This window comes from Poecile atricapillus, chromosome 2 (genome assembly GCF_030490865.1).
Source record: "Poecile atricapillus isolate bPoeAtr1 chromosome 2, bPoeAtr1.hap1, whole genome shotgun sequence".
Classification (NCBI taxonomy): domain Eukaryota; kingdom Metazoa; phylum Chordata; class Aves; order Passeriformes; family Paridae; genus Poecile; species Poecile atricapillus.
In genome coordinates this window covers 27,796,871-27,814,876 of record NC_081250.1, presented here as the reverse complement: position 1 = coordinate 27,814,876, position 18,006 = coordinate 27,796,871, and the positions used below count along the sequence as shown (strand labels likewise).

The following is an 18,006-nucleotide window of genomic DNA, read 5'->3' as shown; positions in this document are numbered from 1 at the left end:
TGCCAGCAGAAACCAAATTTACTGGGGAGGAAATTTTTTCATCCTCTGGTGTCCTTGTAAACAGATTCTATATGTTGTAGTGATCTTTGCCTCTCCATTTTAAGGGGTCCTTTAAATAGAAAACTTTTCTTCTGTTGTGCCATTCAAGGACATGACAGGCTTAATTTGAATTTTGCAGCAAATGTAACCTTAAAAATATCAATGGGCAAGTCAAGTCTTTAATCTGTTTCATGAATCTAAGACTTTTACCTATATATGTATATATGAGGCAAAAGCACACAAACACATAGACGTAAGAAAAGGCAAAGTTTTACAAAATACTCTTCACCTATCTTATACATGCAAAAAATTAATTTGCTTAGGAGTGAAACTGGAAATAGCTGAAGGGCCAGAAACAACTATAAACTTTTCTGTAGTCTCTACTCAGCCAAACCTCTCTGGTTTTGAGTTTTGTGGCAAAATAATATGGAAACCTGATTTGTACCTTTGTTTGTAGATAGGTGTATACTTCTCTGTCTATGAAATATTTTGGTTTTATTCCTGACCTCAGTTTTGGATATACAGATTTCAGTTCCACTCAGTCATCTTAAACATGCATCTGTTGTCATATTCATTAGTAATGAATGCATGTTCTCATGTACATTTCTGTTTGAAAATGAGCTCCATTAATTGTTGCTGCATGTAATTTGTGAGGAGAGGCATAATATGTAGTGTCTCCTTTGTTAGAACTGTTATTGCTTTTCATATCCAGAAATGGGTGGAAGGGGAAAAGCCAGAGCACAGGACATCAATGCATGTGCCTTCTTATCTGGTGTGGCTGGGATGGCAGTAGGCTGAGAATTTTATTGGCCATAAAGCCAGATAAAATATTCTGGGGGAATGACACTAAAGTCCAGTGACATAAAGTTCCAGTGAGGTAGAGATAACTATGTTGTATTCATTCTAAGGTTTCCCAAAACATCAACATGGACAGGTCTGTAATTATGCTGTAATTAGGTCCCCAGCTGTGCCTGTTTTCAACTCCATCCATTTCCTACCAGGAGGTCTGTGAATGCATGGAACAAGAAAAACCTAGTCCAAATTAGAGCAGGTTGGCAAACTTCCAAGAAAACAGTTTTCCCTGATGAAAAATACCTTAATTCCTATGAAATATCAGTGAAGCAATATTCTGGGTTTTTGTCAGGTAGGCTGTTTAGGAGACCAGGTCTCCTAAGTCTGTCCTTGCCAACAGCTTCATCATGATTTATTCTGATGCTAAGAATCCTGAACAACTAAACAGTGAAGCTAGAAGTGCAGAACTCTTTTAGCTAAATGTAGAGGGTTGATAAGCCCTTCCCTAATAGGATGAGGGTGAGAATCAGAAAACAAATAAGAAAACTTGAGAGTGGAGATAGATTCATGGGAGAAGGGGAAAGAGAGGGAAAAAAAGGAAGTGATGGAAAAGCAATTACTCACTTCCAGTTGACTGATGGTCAGTCTCTGAGCAAAGGCTACTTCAGAAAAACTCCCACCGAGTTTTATTGCTGAATATGACACTATATGGACTCTGGCCAGCTGGGGAAAGCTGTGTTCCCTCACAAACATTTTGCCCATCCCAGCCTACCATCCTTTGGTGGCATAGCTGGAGAGAGAGCCTTGTAACTGTGCAAGTACTGTTCAGCAGCAGCCAAAACATTGATGTGCCAACAACACTGCTTTGGTCACAAATATAAAATACAGCTCCATATGGGCTGCTATAAAGAAAATTAACTCCACCCAATGAGACCCTGTACATTAACATTTTTAATAAGTGTTTGGCTTTGAATTCCACAAAACCCATGCCATTTCAATTATAATTGTTTTCTGAGGGAGACAGTGCTTTTGCTAATAACCTAAATTCCTAGGAAATTACTAAGATGTTACATAAAAAAACTTTTGCTAATCTGCCCAGTTTTCCCAAGGAAGTGGTGATTGCTTGAAAACAGTGATGGCTTCATATTTATAAATTAGTTTTTTCTTAGTTATAATTTCTCCTTCTCATGCATGTTTGCCAAAGAAGAAACGAGTTAGGAAAACATTCCTATATTTACAGCTTTTAGATTCAGATGTATGTAGCTATTTGCTATTTTCCACCTGCCTGTATTTCCAAATCCCCTTTTTGCATATCGTTGAGGTTTGCACTTGCCAAAAAGGCACCCATGAAAGCCATTCACTCACCCTCCCCCAGTACAGCTGGGCAGAGGAGAGAAATATTTAAACAAAGGGTACATGAGTTGAGATAATGACCGTGAGAAAAACCACTCTAAGGGAAAAACAGGCTCAACTTAGAGCTCAAAATGAGTTTATTACTAAAAAAATCAGAAGAAGATAATGAGAAGTAAAATAAGCCTTTTAAAACACCTTTTCTTCCCCCAGCCTCCTTCCCACCAACAGTGCAGGGAGACAGGGTGTGATGGTTTTGTTCAGTTCATCACTGAGATTTTCTTCTGCTGCTTCAGGAGAGGAGTCCTTCTCCTCTTGAGGCCGTGGGTCCCTCACGTGGGAGACAGTTCTCTGTGAACTTCTCTGATGTGGGTCCGTTCTCACGAGCGCACATGCTAAAAACGTGAGTCCTTCCCACGGCCACAGAGTCCTCCCGAAACTGCTCTGGTGTGTGCTCTACACAGGCTGCAGTCCTTCAAGGACAGGCTGCTCCAGTTTGGAAGCAAGGGCACTCTCTCTCCACCAGGTCTTCCATGGATCACCACCTGCTCCAGCACAGGCACCTCCCCCACGGGCTGTGGATGGATCTTTCCATCCCCTGTGGATCCCCATGAGCTGCATGGGCACAGCTGCTTCTCCATGGTCTCACCATGGTCTGCAGGGGAATCTCAGCTCTGGCTGTCTGGATCACCTCCTTCCCCTCCTTCTGCACTGACCTCGGTGTGTCCGTGTTGTTTCCCTCACATGTTCTCACCTCATCTTCTTCTCTGGCTAGCAAACACTGTACCCACTATTTTATTTTTTTCTGAAATATTGCAGAGGCATCACCAACATCTTTAGTTGGGCCAGCAGCATGTCCATCTTCAAGGACATCAGGGATCTGCTCTAGCAGACATGGTGGTAGCTTCTGGCATCTTCTCACAGAAGCCATCTTCGTGCCCCTCCCCGCTACCAAAAACCAGGCCATGCAAAACCAATACATATATTCAATGTGTACCTGCATAATTAGGTAGTGTGGAAAGGGAAGGAACACAGCATGAGTTATTTCTGCAAAAGTTAGCATGAGGCTTTTGTATCATGGTTTAATAGGACTTAAGCGATGCACTGGCTTTGTACTGGCTTTGATACAGTGGCGACTGTGGGTCAGACTCTTAAAATTATGAATCCCTAGCTAAATATAAATACCTAGCTCTTCACTGGAAGTAAAAAAACTTCTGGGGACTTTAGCATCTTATTTATTTTTGTATGTCTTAAACATCTGGTATCATGTGGCTTTCAGATTTGGGATTTAAGATTATTCTTTTCTTATCTTAAAGCTGAATTAATCCCACTTGAAATCTGGTGAAGGCAGTGGTGGCTATCTAATTTGTAGTTAATTCTCCTGTAGGGTTTGTTCTTAAGGGTTCTTTTCCTGAAGGGCTATTGCACTGTGTACCTTCTATGTACTAGTAACATTTTCTATAAGAAAAAAATTGATGGTTTGTATTATTAAAGAATATTTTACTAGAGAAATAAAGTTTACAAATGTGTTACAACAGTATCACAAATACAGCCTTCAGATTAAAAGTTCTGTGTCAGCTACAGATGCGTTGCCAGGTGAACAGCCAATGACGTGGGAAGAACTGATGGGTGGTAAAGTTAGTTTGCTGCCTCACACACCAGCTTGGCTTTTAATTCTTTTTATAATTATATATGAGAGCACATTATACAAGCAATCAGGCTCAGGGGAAGTCCTCTTATTTATTATGTGAATAAAGTACATTGACATTAAATAACTATCATGAAGAAGTAAGTCATTGTCTCCCACAGGAGAGCTGTTCTTTTATCTTGTCTCAGAGATTGATCATTTCAGAGCCCACAGACAGTTCTCATCTTCTTTACCATGTTTTCCCATTTACATATGCTAATGACTACTCGGTAGATGGTACCACTTTCCTAAAGCCATTCTTACAGAAAATTAAATTTCTCAGAATTGATTGATGATACAGTTAAAAATGTAACTTTATTAAAAGGTATAATTATTAATATGTGAGCTAACCTTGACAGAAAAGGCATAGCAGAAGGAATAGACTTAAACAAGTGCTATCACAAAAATAAGTAATATAATACATTTCTTTTGATCCATCAGATCCTATACCCTATGAACAAAACAGCTATTCTGCTGCTGAAAAGTATTATCAGTTATTCTCCTCAAGGAAATAAAATTAGTCCTTGATTCTTGTAAGTGGAAACGTAACTTCCTACCTCAAGTTCTATAAGAGTATTTTAAGCTTTCCAGGGTAGTAGTTATGGATGCCAATACATTTTATGTTGTTGAATGAGGAGGAAAGAAACATATGCTGAAATGCCTCCTTCACTACTGTGTAATTTAATGTCATGTTTATTTTCTGTGGAAAGTGCTGTGCATTAGGGTTTAAATTTCTCATATACACATCAAAGAGGAGGGAAAGAAAGTAGTGTCTGTGTGTACAGCTGAATCTTTAACTGAAACTTATGGCACATGCATGAATTTCTAGAATCCAGAGAAGCTGTTAGCATGGAGAAGAAAAAGTGGTACTACATCTCTTCCATCTGTGATGATTTTCTGTCTACAGTTCCAATGTCCAAAGCTCTCAAGTTGCCCAGCTCTACAGTTGCACAGGGCAATAGCAGATTCAGCAATGTTTCCCTCTTGACTTTGCCAAATGCCAGCTCAGTGACAAACCACAGTCATATTTTATATTCAGATGCGGAGGTTGTATTTAGAAGCAAGATACCATTTTACAAGAGATAGGGAAGACAATGTCTTTAGGAATAACTGGATAGAGTTGTTTAAAAAGTCTGCAGTGGCTAGAAGGAAGAGAGGACAGGTTTTAACTTATGTCTAGAGCTTCTACCAATCTAACATTACATCTAAACTTAAACGGTATAAATATATTTCAGTTAATCAATCCTGAAACAGAATCTCTCAGACAAGGTACTCAACCAGGCTGGTCTTCATGTTCCAAAGGAACATGTCAGTAGGTTTTAATTTTAGACTTATAGAACTGTAAAATGGCCTGGACTAGAGGTGACCTTACAGATCATCTAGTTCTAACCCCTGTGCCATGTACAAGGAGATGAAGACTGGGCTGTTTCCTTCATCTGTTCTGTGATAATAATGGACAATACTTTCCAGAGCTATCCATGTAACCTTTTTTTGTGATTCTTAAAGGCTACACAAAGACAAAAAAACCCCAGCAATTTTCTAACAGAAGGTTCTTCTAAGGAAGAGAATTGATAGCATCAAGTCATGAATGCAACAAAACACCCCATATATATTAAAATTTATTGTCTGCAATGTGACTGGCATTGAACACCAAACTGTGGTACCATGCAGTAAAAGTTGTGCACGGTTGCTTCAGGCAGATTTACAGTTAAACCGAAACTATAAACCTATTATATCCACCTATATCATTAGGTATGTTTTATATGTTAAAAGTACATGTGTATGCATTTACACAGACACACACATGTATATTCTTTATATGAACTTATAAATATATACACACACATGTAAATTATGATGAACTTCTTCAGACCAGCATTGAATGGAGGCACAGAGATGTAGAGATGGAATTTAATATGAGAAGAAAAAAGGAAAAGGAATATTTAGTGGGTTTAACTATTTTCTAATTTGTAAACTAAATCCTAGTCAATGGTCTGAAATAATGAAAATTGCCCGGAGCTTTGCTAGGCAGAACAGAATACAAGGAAGAAGTGCATAGCTTACAGAGAAGGACAGAAAACAAAATGTTTTAAAATTTCCACAAAATGGGGGGAAATGTTCTAAGTAATATTTTGCAATTCCTTTCTCTGCTTGCTTTTTTTCCCCAGCAAGCTTATTCTTGTCATTACCATGTCTACACATGTAAGTGCATGAGTACACACATACACACTAAGGAGATTAGATCACTCAAACAAGATGATAAATCCCAGATGCAAGCTGTGGATGTTCTCCATTTATACATAAAAGACAACCCCCTGGGGAATGTAGCCACTCTTCAACTGCAAAACATTTAATGGTGCAGAGAGGATGTGGATCTTGATCCTGCAAACACTTAAACATGTGCTGCAGTGTAAGCTGTTAAATAGTCTGAAGAAGTCAAGTGTGTAAAGCTAAGTACATAATTTAGTTGCAAATTGAAGGTTTTAAAACACAGCAGAATGTATTACTTTTAAAACTTCTAATGTTTTTTTTTTTTTCTTAACAATGCAACACAAAGCAGGAAGAGATAATCACAGCTTGAAAATCTTTCAGTAGAATTCTTGTATAACCAAAGATTACAGTCAGAAGGGGCAACTGTCATAACCTTTATGCTCACAGATGCTGAAAAGATGCTGGTGGTCTAGGGATTATCTTCAAATACACAATGCCAAGACTCCAGTTGAACAGCAGGATGTCTGTTCTTAGCATTGAAGCAAGTCTGGAAACAAGGAGGTAAGAACATCACAAAGAGTCACAGATCTGTAGAAGGGGAATTCCTAGTTTTGCAAATCAGCAAATGTAAAAGCTCTAGATTAAGTCTGTGTCATCAAAGAGGAAAGGCATGAGTATGTCTGACTGATTAGATTGCCTTTGCAGAGAGGGCTTAAAGACTGAATGTTTTAACTTCATTAAACATGCTGTTAATGGGTTGTGAAGTTTAAAATGACCCTTCATCCTCAAAATACAGATGAGCTGGCTTCTACATATGCATCAATATTCTGAAAAGAGAAGCCAAGGAGATTAAGGACCAAGCGGGAAAGAAATGCTACAGGGGACATTGGCTTAAAAATATGTTTAGTTCTAAGACTGTCACTCTATGAAGGCAAATATCAATCTTTTACCCTCCACTACATTATATTTCTTCTTCTTCACTGACAGTCTCTTTTTCTATGAACAAGTAGAGAAAAATGAACACATTTTAAACCCTGTTCCTTTGTAATATATATAAGCATAGACCAGTCTAAATACAGCTGAATGAAAGGAAGTATTTCATTGTATTAATTGCTTTTACATCTAAACATCTTCACTTCTAAATGATAATCACGTTAGGCTAGTAACTAAACAAATTACATTTGCTTTCTTTAGGACAGTTAAAGAACAGCATTGGCCAGGGTAATTATTCTTTTCATTGGAATGCAGAGGGCATCAGCTTGGAATAGTCCTGGTAGGACACAGTAGATATGTTTGATATATATTTTATCTATCACTCTGTATGTGAAGCTTTAAACTGTGATATTTTTCATTTTCACATGGGACTCATAAGTATTCATTTCCATCACATTTCAGGTTAGGTTACAAAACAAATTTTTAACAGATGTTTGAGAGCTATTGAAGATATGAGAACTTTTATTATCCAGTGCTTTTCATTACCTTGTTTTTACCTTGTTTTTTGTTTTTATATTTGTGTACTGTATTTTAAATTCACAACAGTGGATTCTGTTGAAGTATTACATGCAATGGAGAGCTAAAACCACACAAGCAAGACTGAAAGGAAACCCATTTAATGCAAATTCTTTTCCTAATTACTGAAACTGCATAAAAGTGAGATAAATCCAACAGCTAAATTTTGTCAGCACAAAGTCATGTAATTCTGTGGGGCCCACTAGTGTAACAGGGACTATTACATCAACCAACATTTTCCATTATTTTCAACCTTTCTCCCACAACTTGCAATCAGACATTGATGCAGTTTAACATCATAATTTGGCTTTGATTTTTACAGTTTTTTCTGGTATCTTTTATGTTGATTTCATATGACAGTTTCAGCAGTGACATGCTGAAGGTATTTTCCAAGCCCCTGGGTGGTCTCTGAGCCATACAGAAAAGTAGTTGAAAACTGAACAGTATTTTAGAGCAATATGCCTAACAGGAGATTATTATTAATAAGGCACATTAATTTTTCTATTTTCATACCTCAGGCCTACAAAGATGAAGACTTAGAATATCAATAGCAGTAGGATGCTACAGTAACAGTAATTCCATCACTCCTTAAAGCGCTGCAGCTCCAAGCTATTCCAGGTGATGAATTTTACTCAACTTTAAATTGAGATATGGCAGGAAATAGGACTGCTTTTTAGCAGCACTAGGCTTTCCACTGCTGACAGAAGAGACATAAGAGTTTCTGGCTTTGCTCTAGTCACCTATAAAAAGCTTCAGGTATTTGTCAGAATCACATTTCCTCATCAGAAAGAGCACAAGCTGCTGACATCTTCTGAATATTTTCAAGTTTGAAGGAGTGTTGTATGATATGATGCCTCGACATTAGTAATTATGCAACACCTATGAACTCAGGTTAAGAATATTATCATTTTTACAGCAAGGGAGATAAGTTGCTCCAAGAGGTTGGAGCAAATCTTTGCTTAAGGAACACAAAGAAGGAGTTCACTCTTAGCTCAGCTGCTGATGTGTTTTCTCAAACACACTCTACCAAATGTAACATCAGCCATGGTTTCCCTTTGCACCACAGATATAACCATAGCAGGTCTGAAGCCAGACAAGTATGGTATAGAAAGGATGTACTTTGAACTGGAAAAAAACCCCAAGAAATTATGTTATGGATGTAGGGTTTGAGGAAGGATTAAGGCAAACACAAATATTTACACATAGTTTTGGTAGGAGACACAGTTTGGGGGAAGCAGATTCACTACAGCCTTATACTGGCTGGAGAAATGAAGTAGCAGGTTTGTTGGGTTTTTTAAGTAGTGGTAATATCTCAGTCTAGATTTTAATGATGAAGTTATTGTTTTATTAATTTTTGCCCTGTGTAGTCATTGGAACAAAACTTGTATCATAAATAAATAAAAAAAGCTATAAGGATTTATTTGTTCCCCTGCTATCTGGCTTTCATTTTCAGATCTACTTATGATCTATTGCTAAAATGACAAAACTGAGATGATTAACAATATTAAATGTCAGAATACAGAAGTTAATTTTTTTATCCTTACTCAAAACTCTATCTGTAAGTCATTTAATTACCATGTTCTGTCCAGTCCCATCTGGGTGTCAGAATAACATTACTTTTAATACAGTTCATATCAAAATTCCTAACTATAGAGGAAGAAAAGTAATGAAACAGAATCTTCATGTTACAATAACATTGAGAGAGTTGCCAGAAAGATATACAATTAAAAAAAATTACATAGCATTTACCATAGTTATACTGCCTTACATACTAGGATATATTAATATATTAATATTTTAAACTAATACAGGTTTTTTTCTGTATCTCCCAGTACAGCTTTCCTTTCACAACATTTCTGTTCCTTCCTATTGTTAGTTTAAGAACCTGAGGTATAGATTCACAAGCCAGCTAAGGTTTCCCATTTAAATCTGGCAATGGTTAGGTAGATGTTTACCAAGTAATTTTATGCAACCCTTTTTTTGCACTTCTACTCTTTACTAAAGATTAAGAGCATAACAAAAATCAAACCATGTATTGCTCAATACCAGTGCCTGAGAGGGACCAATACCATCCTGCTTAGAGAAAACAGAACACATAAGTGAAATAATTTCTTGTCCTGTTCTCACTTTTATCCAATCTGATGCTTTGGTTTTCCTGAGCCAAACACTGTAGCTGTGTTTAACACTTCTTCATGTCTAACACTTCATCAGATTAATAGCCCTCAATTCAGTGTAATTAATTTAGCGCCAACCTTTTAAATCTGGTATGCTACTGAATTAATATTTTAGTGGATTTTCAGATTTTTTATTTTTTAGAAATCAAAATTAGCAACACTACTTTGCATGAATTTGTAAAATAGTTTTTAAACATATTGTTCACTTCTTTAAAACTAGGTCTGTGCTTTGTTCCTGTGTCAAGACACTTCTGTCAGATGAAGTCATGCTCTATTTTCTTGAGCATAATAAAAACCAATGGTGTTAACATAAAAACTGAGATGGGCAAATTCATCATCAGAGAGGGAAGTTAACAGGGCATCAGGCAGAGGTTGTCCTTCCAGTTTCTTCAAACTACAGATGATAAAAAGCATTTTCATAATTTGCTGTGCCAGGAAAATTCTATCTGTAGTGAGACATCTTACTCCTATCCAAGAAAAAGACTTCATTTTATCTAGGGAACAGACAGGAAACATATTTTCCATTAGAGTGAGGCAAGGGGATCTGTTTTCCTCAAAATACTTGTTTAAAGCCTCAACAAAGCCCAGTGGGAGGGGGAAAAAAATCACATCTGCTTCTCTCTGTGAGTACATTTCTGTTTTTTCTTACTGTATAAAGATACACATGAAAACAGGCATGCTGGGTGAAATCCTCAAGAAAAAACAGTGGAACTTCATGCAATAGAGCTAATTGATAATCTGTGCTTCTGCTCCATTAGAGTGCATCTGTTCTTACCATCCCATCCTATATTAAGTCAATAAATATTGTCTTTCTCTACAACACAGGGAAAGGCTTAGGGAAAGTCACAGCCTAGCTCAGTGTAGTAGTTAAAGCTGAGGAACCTCTGTGAATGTGCTTGCTTCCTTTTATGATCCTCAGCTGTGAACTCCCTCCTTCAGAGACCACAGAGACCTTTTCATAAAACAAAGGCAAAGAATGTGTTCTTCCTGGTTTGGTGAATGCATCTTTTTCTTACTAGGCCAGCCACAGGCTATTTGTTTTTATATTCAGGGTTATCAAATAGCCATGGATTGTGTGTAGGATGTGCCCCTTATCAGGGGTGCCATGTCTGTATTCGGACACAGCCAGAGGTGGCAGCTCAGTGACCTTACTGACTCACTCACAGAAAGCTGTTCCCACATATAAAGTAAAAGCTAGGAGGAGAAATGATAGACCCAGAAAGAAAGAACACAGCTTTTAGCACTAGGATATAGGATTTGGGAGATTTTTTAATCCCCCTTCTTCTTGTGGGATTTTACTAAAATACATTTTAGTGTCTACACGATCAAAACTTTTGGTACTACCAAAGGTACTCTGAGAATTTGAGAAAAATATTCTATTATTTGTTTCTCATCTGCATAGGTTACATATTTAAGAATATTTTTTCTCATCTGCATCTTAGAAGACCACATAACTTAGTCAAGACTTTTATCCAGTAATGTTAATTTTCATTTCACAACTATTAGAAATAGTGGTGCAAATACAAATAGATGAAGCCCAATAAGACAGAATATGATGTACACCATTACCTATAAGATCAATGTTTTGCACCTTACTCAAGTAGCATTTATTCTATACAGGATAAGGAATTAATTCTATGGTGCCCTACTTTTTCAAAAATTGCTACTAAGTGAGCTGTACACACGCAAAGACAAACTGCATGGGAGACAGAAAGAGATGAAATTGTAGTTGAGAATTGTATCATATTCAGCTTATCAATGTAATTACATGTCAGTGCTACATTTCAGTATATATAAAACAAAGATTATTCCATTAATATTCCACTAGCCAAGGGACTTCCCAGACTTCAAAATATTCTGGCACATTCTGAGTAAATACAGCTGACAGACGATGAGTTAAGAATATAAAAATACTTGAGAAAAATAAAAGAGTAAGTGGTTGATCCAAAGATGATTGAAGTTAATAGAAAGCCTAACACTGATTTTATTTGACTCTTAATAACTTCAGAGACAGATCTCCCATGATTTACATTAACTCTTATACTGCTTATCAAAGCCAAATTACATTAGATTTTTAAACCGAAGTCCTTTACTGCATAAGTCAAATATAGTATATACAAGAGGTCAAATATAAAAGAGAATTAAGGGCTAAAACATACTAAAGATGTCATTACTTGTGGAAGTTAAACAGACTGTCAATGCTGAGTACATTTACATGGCAGTTTAAAAAATACCCTCTATAAATTTAAAAAGCATTTTGGACAACAAATGTCACTCAAAAGCCCCTCAGTTTTCTGAAAAAGCTGCCAATAGAATAAACACGAGTAAAGTTAACATCTTGTGATGATGCAATATTAGCCACAGAATGACCAAAATGAATAATGCACACTACCATTACCTATTCTCTGTTTCTATTTATTCGGTGTCAAAGATAGGAAGGGTATAGAATCAAATATCTCATTCTGAACTGGAACTGGCGGTATATCTTACTGTGTTTTCCTATGTTTTAGTGATGTTTCAGGACATTAGTTTCAGAGCTGTTAAACAATGTTTTTAAATCAAATGAACCTTAGTTAAGTTGAAAGTCACACAACCTACAATTTGATGGGAAGACTGGAATTTGACTTTAAGGGTAGAATTGATTAGACAAAGAATGTTAGCAATTTATTGCTTTGCAAAGGACGAGTTCACTTTCCATTCACACATATGAACAGGCACAAGCAAAAAGAACTTATTTTTACACACAAAAAGAACTAAAAACATTAAGGGGCAAATAGAAGAGAACTATCCCTCTCCGATACTTTGGGAACTGCCCAGGAATGCAGGCTATCTCTCAGCCATCTGCTCCTTACAGGAGGGGTGTTATCTGCTGAAGGCAACTCTTTCCAAACATTCAGCACTTGGCAATACCACAGTAACCCTTTGAAGATTTACAGGGAAATTTCTCCCCACTTCCAAATTCTGCTCTGAGTTTTATTTGGAGTTATCATCCATGCTTTATCTCTGCACAGATAACAAATACAGCAACATAGATTTAAAGGGCTTATTCAGATTTACCTTGCCTTACAATATAGACATGCTTAATGGTACAGCACGAAGGATTCATTTAAGAAAGACTTCCATTTCTACTCTTAGTTACACAATTGGAAAGAAAAGGCTTATAATTAATCAGATATAGTGGGCAATTTTCGCTTAATCTTAATCAGATTCTTCTCTAAGTGTTTACCTGAGTTTACAAAACCTGGCTAAGATCTTCTGAGTGTCAGAGCTAGTGAACCCGTAAGTGTCAGAGCTAATGAACCCCTAAGTGTCAGCTGGGGATTCATTGTTCAGGACAGCATCCACCTACCCAACTGCCTTCAGCTCTCAATCTCTGCTTCCCCTCTCTTGTGCCCTACCATTCCCACTAATTACTTCTTATTCCAAGGAGCCTACCACAAGTACTGCCTTTCTTGTAGGTGATCCCCTTTATTTACCTTCAAGTTGAGGGTTTGGATACAACCAGAAAAAACATTTGTGGGTTTGTCTGGAGACAACTACTTTTAAAACTCAAATTTTTCATTTCCAGTTTACACCTGAGCAGCTATGCACACCTATTTGTACACATTTTGGCAAACAGTGCTGATTGTTCTTCTTAGCTTAGTTACCTAAAATAATCTTTAATCAACCTGCTATCCACTTGGCTGCTGCTCACTCTGTTCCTTCAAATGCAATGTGAGATAATGACATCTTGTAAATAATGTATAGACATGGACTTTGTATACATTAAGTTAATGATCTAAGGTGTACTGCTACAAACATCTCACTGGCATGTTAGCAATAGAAGTGTCAGATGACAAAGTTTCTATATTGGCCATGTTTATGAGAAAATTCCCCTTTTTCCCTTGGGCGTTTTTCCTGGGATTCCTGTTACCCATACATACATGCTGGAGCTGCACAGTCATGAACTAATGCAGATAGCCCTTAAACCAGAACTATCTAGTTGCAGATCCAAGAATTTAGCATCAGCAGAGCTGCCTTTTTTGTTATCTGAATTTTTAACTCTATTTTCAGCATTTCCCAATTTGTGTTCCTTGTCATCCAACATCTTTTTTCTTCAATTTATCAATATTCTCTTGCCTGCTTTATGAGATAGTCATGACTCAGCAAAAGAACTTGTACTCAGGCTTTGTTCAAATAATTAATTTATTCATAGTCAGGACTTCAGAATCCACCTTAAAATAAAGACATATTTAAAAGATTTACCGAGCAGGCTGAGATTACTAAACTCTAAGTTAACTTTGGAATAATTTTCAAAACCAACCTTAAATCTCTCTTTCTTCATTGTTAATCATAAAATCCATGCTGAGAAATGTTTTGTGCTTTGCCCTGTAGGGTCTAAATGCTCCCTAAAATTAATATCATCACTCCTTGTACCATGTTTTCAGTGGAATATTAAGTAATGACTTGGACTACATAACCATGATAGTATCTTAAATTCTTCATTCAACACTCTTGGTTTTCCTCCCAAACATCCTGCTATTTAATAATATACGCATACAAAATTGCAGTTTGACTTCACATTCCATTGTAAATGAAAGAGGTGTTTTCAGTAGTGCAAAACAATTTTACCTAGCCTGTGACTTACTTAATTGAAACTATGGAAATTACTGACAGAAACTATGTGAAATTTAACTTGCTGGAAAGCCCTATTCTCCTATTATAAGCATGAGACTGCCCTAGAATTACTTTCATTTTCCATAAATTCACTGTCACTAACACAACTCTGTTACCATGAGTGCCAAGTGCTACTTTTGGCAGCTTGTCAGCTCTTTTAACCACAATATGCTCTTTCTCTGCTGTCACTGTAAGAGGCTACAAGGCTGATAGTAGCAGAGGGAGCTGGCAGAGGAAAAATAGTCTAGAAAAGATGAAAGGTACCTGTACTCCAGCAGCCATCGCTGCCACCTCTTTCTATCCCCTGAATGATCCATGACAAAAGGTGTTAATCCTCCTGTAAATACCACTCCATCATGACTGGCAGGGGTCAAAGAAGTAGCTCAATGTTTAAATTTAGTCAAAGCTTCTCACGTCTTTCTTTCTAGGTCTTAACTTTGTAACTTGTTTTGTAAAATGCCTCTTTCCTCTTTTTTTCTTTGTAAACATGTGGTTTGGGAAAAAAGAGAAATAAACCCAAACTAATTTGAGACATATGCAGCATTTCAGAATAAAAGTTTGGTTATTTGCTGACAAATAACCAAGGGACTTGAGTAAACAATTAGGAAAACTTATTGTTAAAATTTCCCCGAATCTTAGGACAAAAAGTATCTGCCTTATACAACTGACAGGAATCCAAGTCACCGGATTCAGTTCTCAGGCTGTGCCACTGATTCCTTTTAAAAACTCTTCATCATATAGCTGAACTGTTCCTTTCAATAAAGAAGCTCAGGGTTTGTGAGCAAAATAGGACTGAGGTTACCTCAACAATGCTGCTCTGCCTTGGCTCCAAGCCCTATACATCCTCCTGTAGGGAAAGCTGCTGTGCAAAGAGCCATCCAGGTCAGTACCCCATGGAAGCAGCCTTCACTGACCATTGTAGCCTGGCAGATATTTTAATGTCATCAACTTCTGTTTTTTAGACTTGGGCCTACATATGATACGGAGAATGTGAATAATTTCTGTGGACTGCTGTAGTGCTTGGTGTGTGTGAAGTAGTTCAATGACTGCACAACCTCAGCCCTATAGTGGAAAATACCAGCACTGACATCTTAAATGCTGAGATTTGTCCTGCTCTTTGTCCTCTGACAGACATCTCTGAAGTGGAGCATCTCTTAGCAAATCTTGAAGCTTGGGCTCTTGGAAGTGTTAAGTATTTGCTAAATTCAGTCTGCATTAATAGTAATGAAGATTACATATAGTAAAAGTTAAAGAAATATAAAACACGCTTGATGATCTATCCAAGGACCAATTTGAAACCCGCTCTTCTTCAGCCTTTTACTGTATATCAGAAAATAAATACAGTTCTGGGTTGGAGGGCAATAGGACATTGCTCGCGGTGCCGACGTGCTTTGGGTCTGTTTGGACCTCTTTGCGATATGGACAAGCATCTTCACAGAGCCCCCGACAAGAACCAAGGACTGTTTCCTTCTTTTTCTTGTAGAGAATCCCCACGAGGGAGCCCGGGCAGGGGATGCCACAGCGGCCCGAGCACAAGCGCCCGGCTGTGGCGGCCCCGGAGCCGGGACGGGGCACGGACGCCCCCTCGGCCACCCCGGCGGGGCCGGGCCGGGTCGGGAAGGGGGGCGGGCCGAGGCCCCCGAGGGAGGGGCTGCGCGGAGGAGCGGGGTGGGCGCACGGAGCCGCCTCAGGGGCCGGGAGCGAGCGCGGCTGGGAGCGCGGGGAGCGGAGCGGAGCGGCGGGGCCATGCCGGGGGCCGTCCCCTCAGCCCCGCGCCTCTGGCTCGGCGCGGCCGTGCTGGGCTGGCTGGCGGCGGCCGGGGCCCGCCGGCGAGGTAAGGGAGCCCGGGCACAGGGAGTGGGCCAGCCCCGGCGGCTGCAGGTGAGCGAGCGGGAGGGCCGGGGCGGGCGGCGGCTGCGGGGCAGCGACAGCGACGGGCGCTCCCCGGGCCCGCACATCGGCCGGCGCAGAGGCTGCGGGCCGCAACTTGTGCCGGAACAGGCTGAACTTTGTACCTGCCTCGTACTTCCCTGGAGTGGGAACTGCCCTCGTCACAGCTCACTGCGGGGAAAACCTGCCGAGAAGAACTCCAAGACCAGGCGTGCTGGGTCTCCCACGCTTTTTTCCTGGCGCTCTTCGCCTGCGTGTTGGAGCACAGGCAGTGCCTTGGCTGATCCTTACCGGGGACCTCTAAACCCGTGTCTGTATAGTTTCAAATTTCGCATCGAAAACCTACAGCAGGTGTAGATAAAATAACGTATTGCAGTGAGAACTATTAGAAAACGTTGTATAACCATGCATTTTACACTTTCGTAAAGGTTATGCGATTATTTACTACTTTTGCAAAGCATCTAGTAGGGTGTGAACAGAAGTGTTTGAAAAGTGTTTTAACACCCAGTCTAATGAGGTTATTTGTAAAGATGTATTAATTTGTGTGTGCGGATTCGATTTTCTTCATTGGTCCGTGCTTAGGAATCACCATGTTCCTGTTCCATGGGATTGCAATAATGTCATTGCTACAATTTGCTCATGTTCTTTTATAGGTCTCATCAAAGAAAATGGTATTTTTAGGTAGTTACAGTAATTTTTGTATTCTCCTCTAAAAGTAGTATTCTGAAAAGATTTTCTAGGATAATTTCTTCCAAAAAAGTGAACTTTATTCTATTTTATTATTTTGGAAGATTTTAGATCCACAAATACTTTTGTTGAATTCAGTCACAGTTCTAATTTCTGCCTTGGGATGTTGGTATGCTGCATACTTCACGGTCAGCAGATGCAAGAAAAAGCACATTCACTCTCACAGTGGGCACTTACTAAAGACACTGTTAGTTTATTAGTGGTCATTTGCCAGACCCAAGCCTTTGGGCAGCAGGACATACACACTTATGAGCTATTTGTGCCTGAGGGACTGGATTGCCAGTGCTGCCACTCTGTACTCTTACCTATCTGTACTCTGCTGTGAATCCTTTTCCCTTCTCTACTCCAGACTGTACCTGGCAGTCCTCAGTTCACTACTGTTCCATGGGGTTTGAAACGTTCTGGACAGGTGGAAAATCATTGACCCCTCTTTGCACATGGACGGAATAGAGATGTGAACAGGAAGTTGAGAAGCCCTTCCTATGTGGAACTCATTTTCCACCTGGGTGCCTTAGAGATAGTCATCAGGAGCCATTTCATATCCCTTTGTGGCAAATGAGCTCCTGTGTTGACTTCAGGAACCTCTTTGACTTTTGGTTAAGGTGTTCAGAGGACCTATTACGTGACTCAGTTTACAGCAGCCATGGTAGAAACCTCAACGTGTTTGCAAAGGTTTCATCTGTATCTCTCCCAAAAGGCTCATGCTCTAGCACAAGGCTCTCCATGTGTTTAAGATGTTGCAGTTTCGGGTCACATTTCTCAGTGTCCATCAGGACCAAGGAAGTCCAGGATGGATCAAAGCAAAGCCCACTGCACTAATCCTGAAGAGAGTCAGGAAAAAGCAAATATAGAATTCTTCCTGGTGTGTTGAGACACAAATTGAAGAACAGTACCGAGCCATGTGCAGTATATTTAGGATGTTTGTGGAAAGAAGCACAGAATATGATAAGT

General features: G+C 39.0%; 2 protein-coding genes across 2 annotated transcripts in view; one reads left to right on the top strand and one right to left on the bottom strand.

Moving 5' to 3' along the window:
- Positions 1-18,006, bottom strand: part of ARL4A (ADP ribosylation factor like GTPase 4A) — a 137,153-nt gene that overhangs the window by 109,635 nt on the left and 9,512 nt on the right. The window lies entirely within an intron of this gene.
- Positions 16,118-18,006, top strand: part of VWDE (von Willebrand factor D and EGF domains) — a 45,258-nt gene continuing 43,369 nt past the window's right edge. Inside the window, exon 1 of the mRNA XM_058830800.1 lies at positions 16,118-16,252. Coding sequence (XP_058686783.1) covers positions 16,165-16,252 — 88 coding nt within the window. The 5' untranslated portion in view covers positions 16,118-16,164. The remainder of the gene's footprint in view (positions 16,253-18,006) is intronic.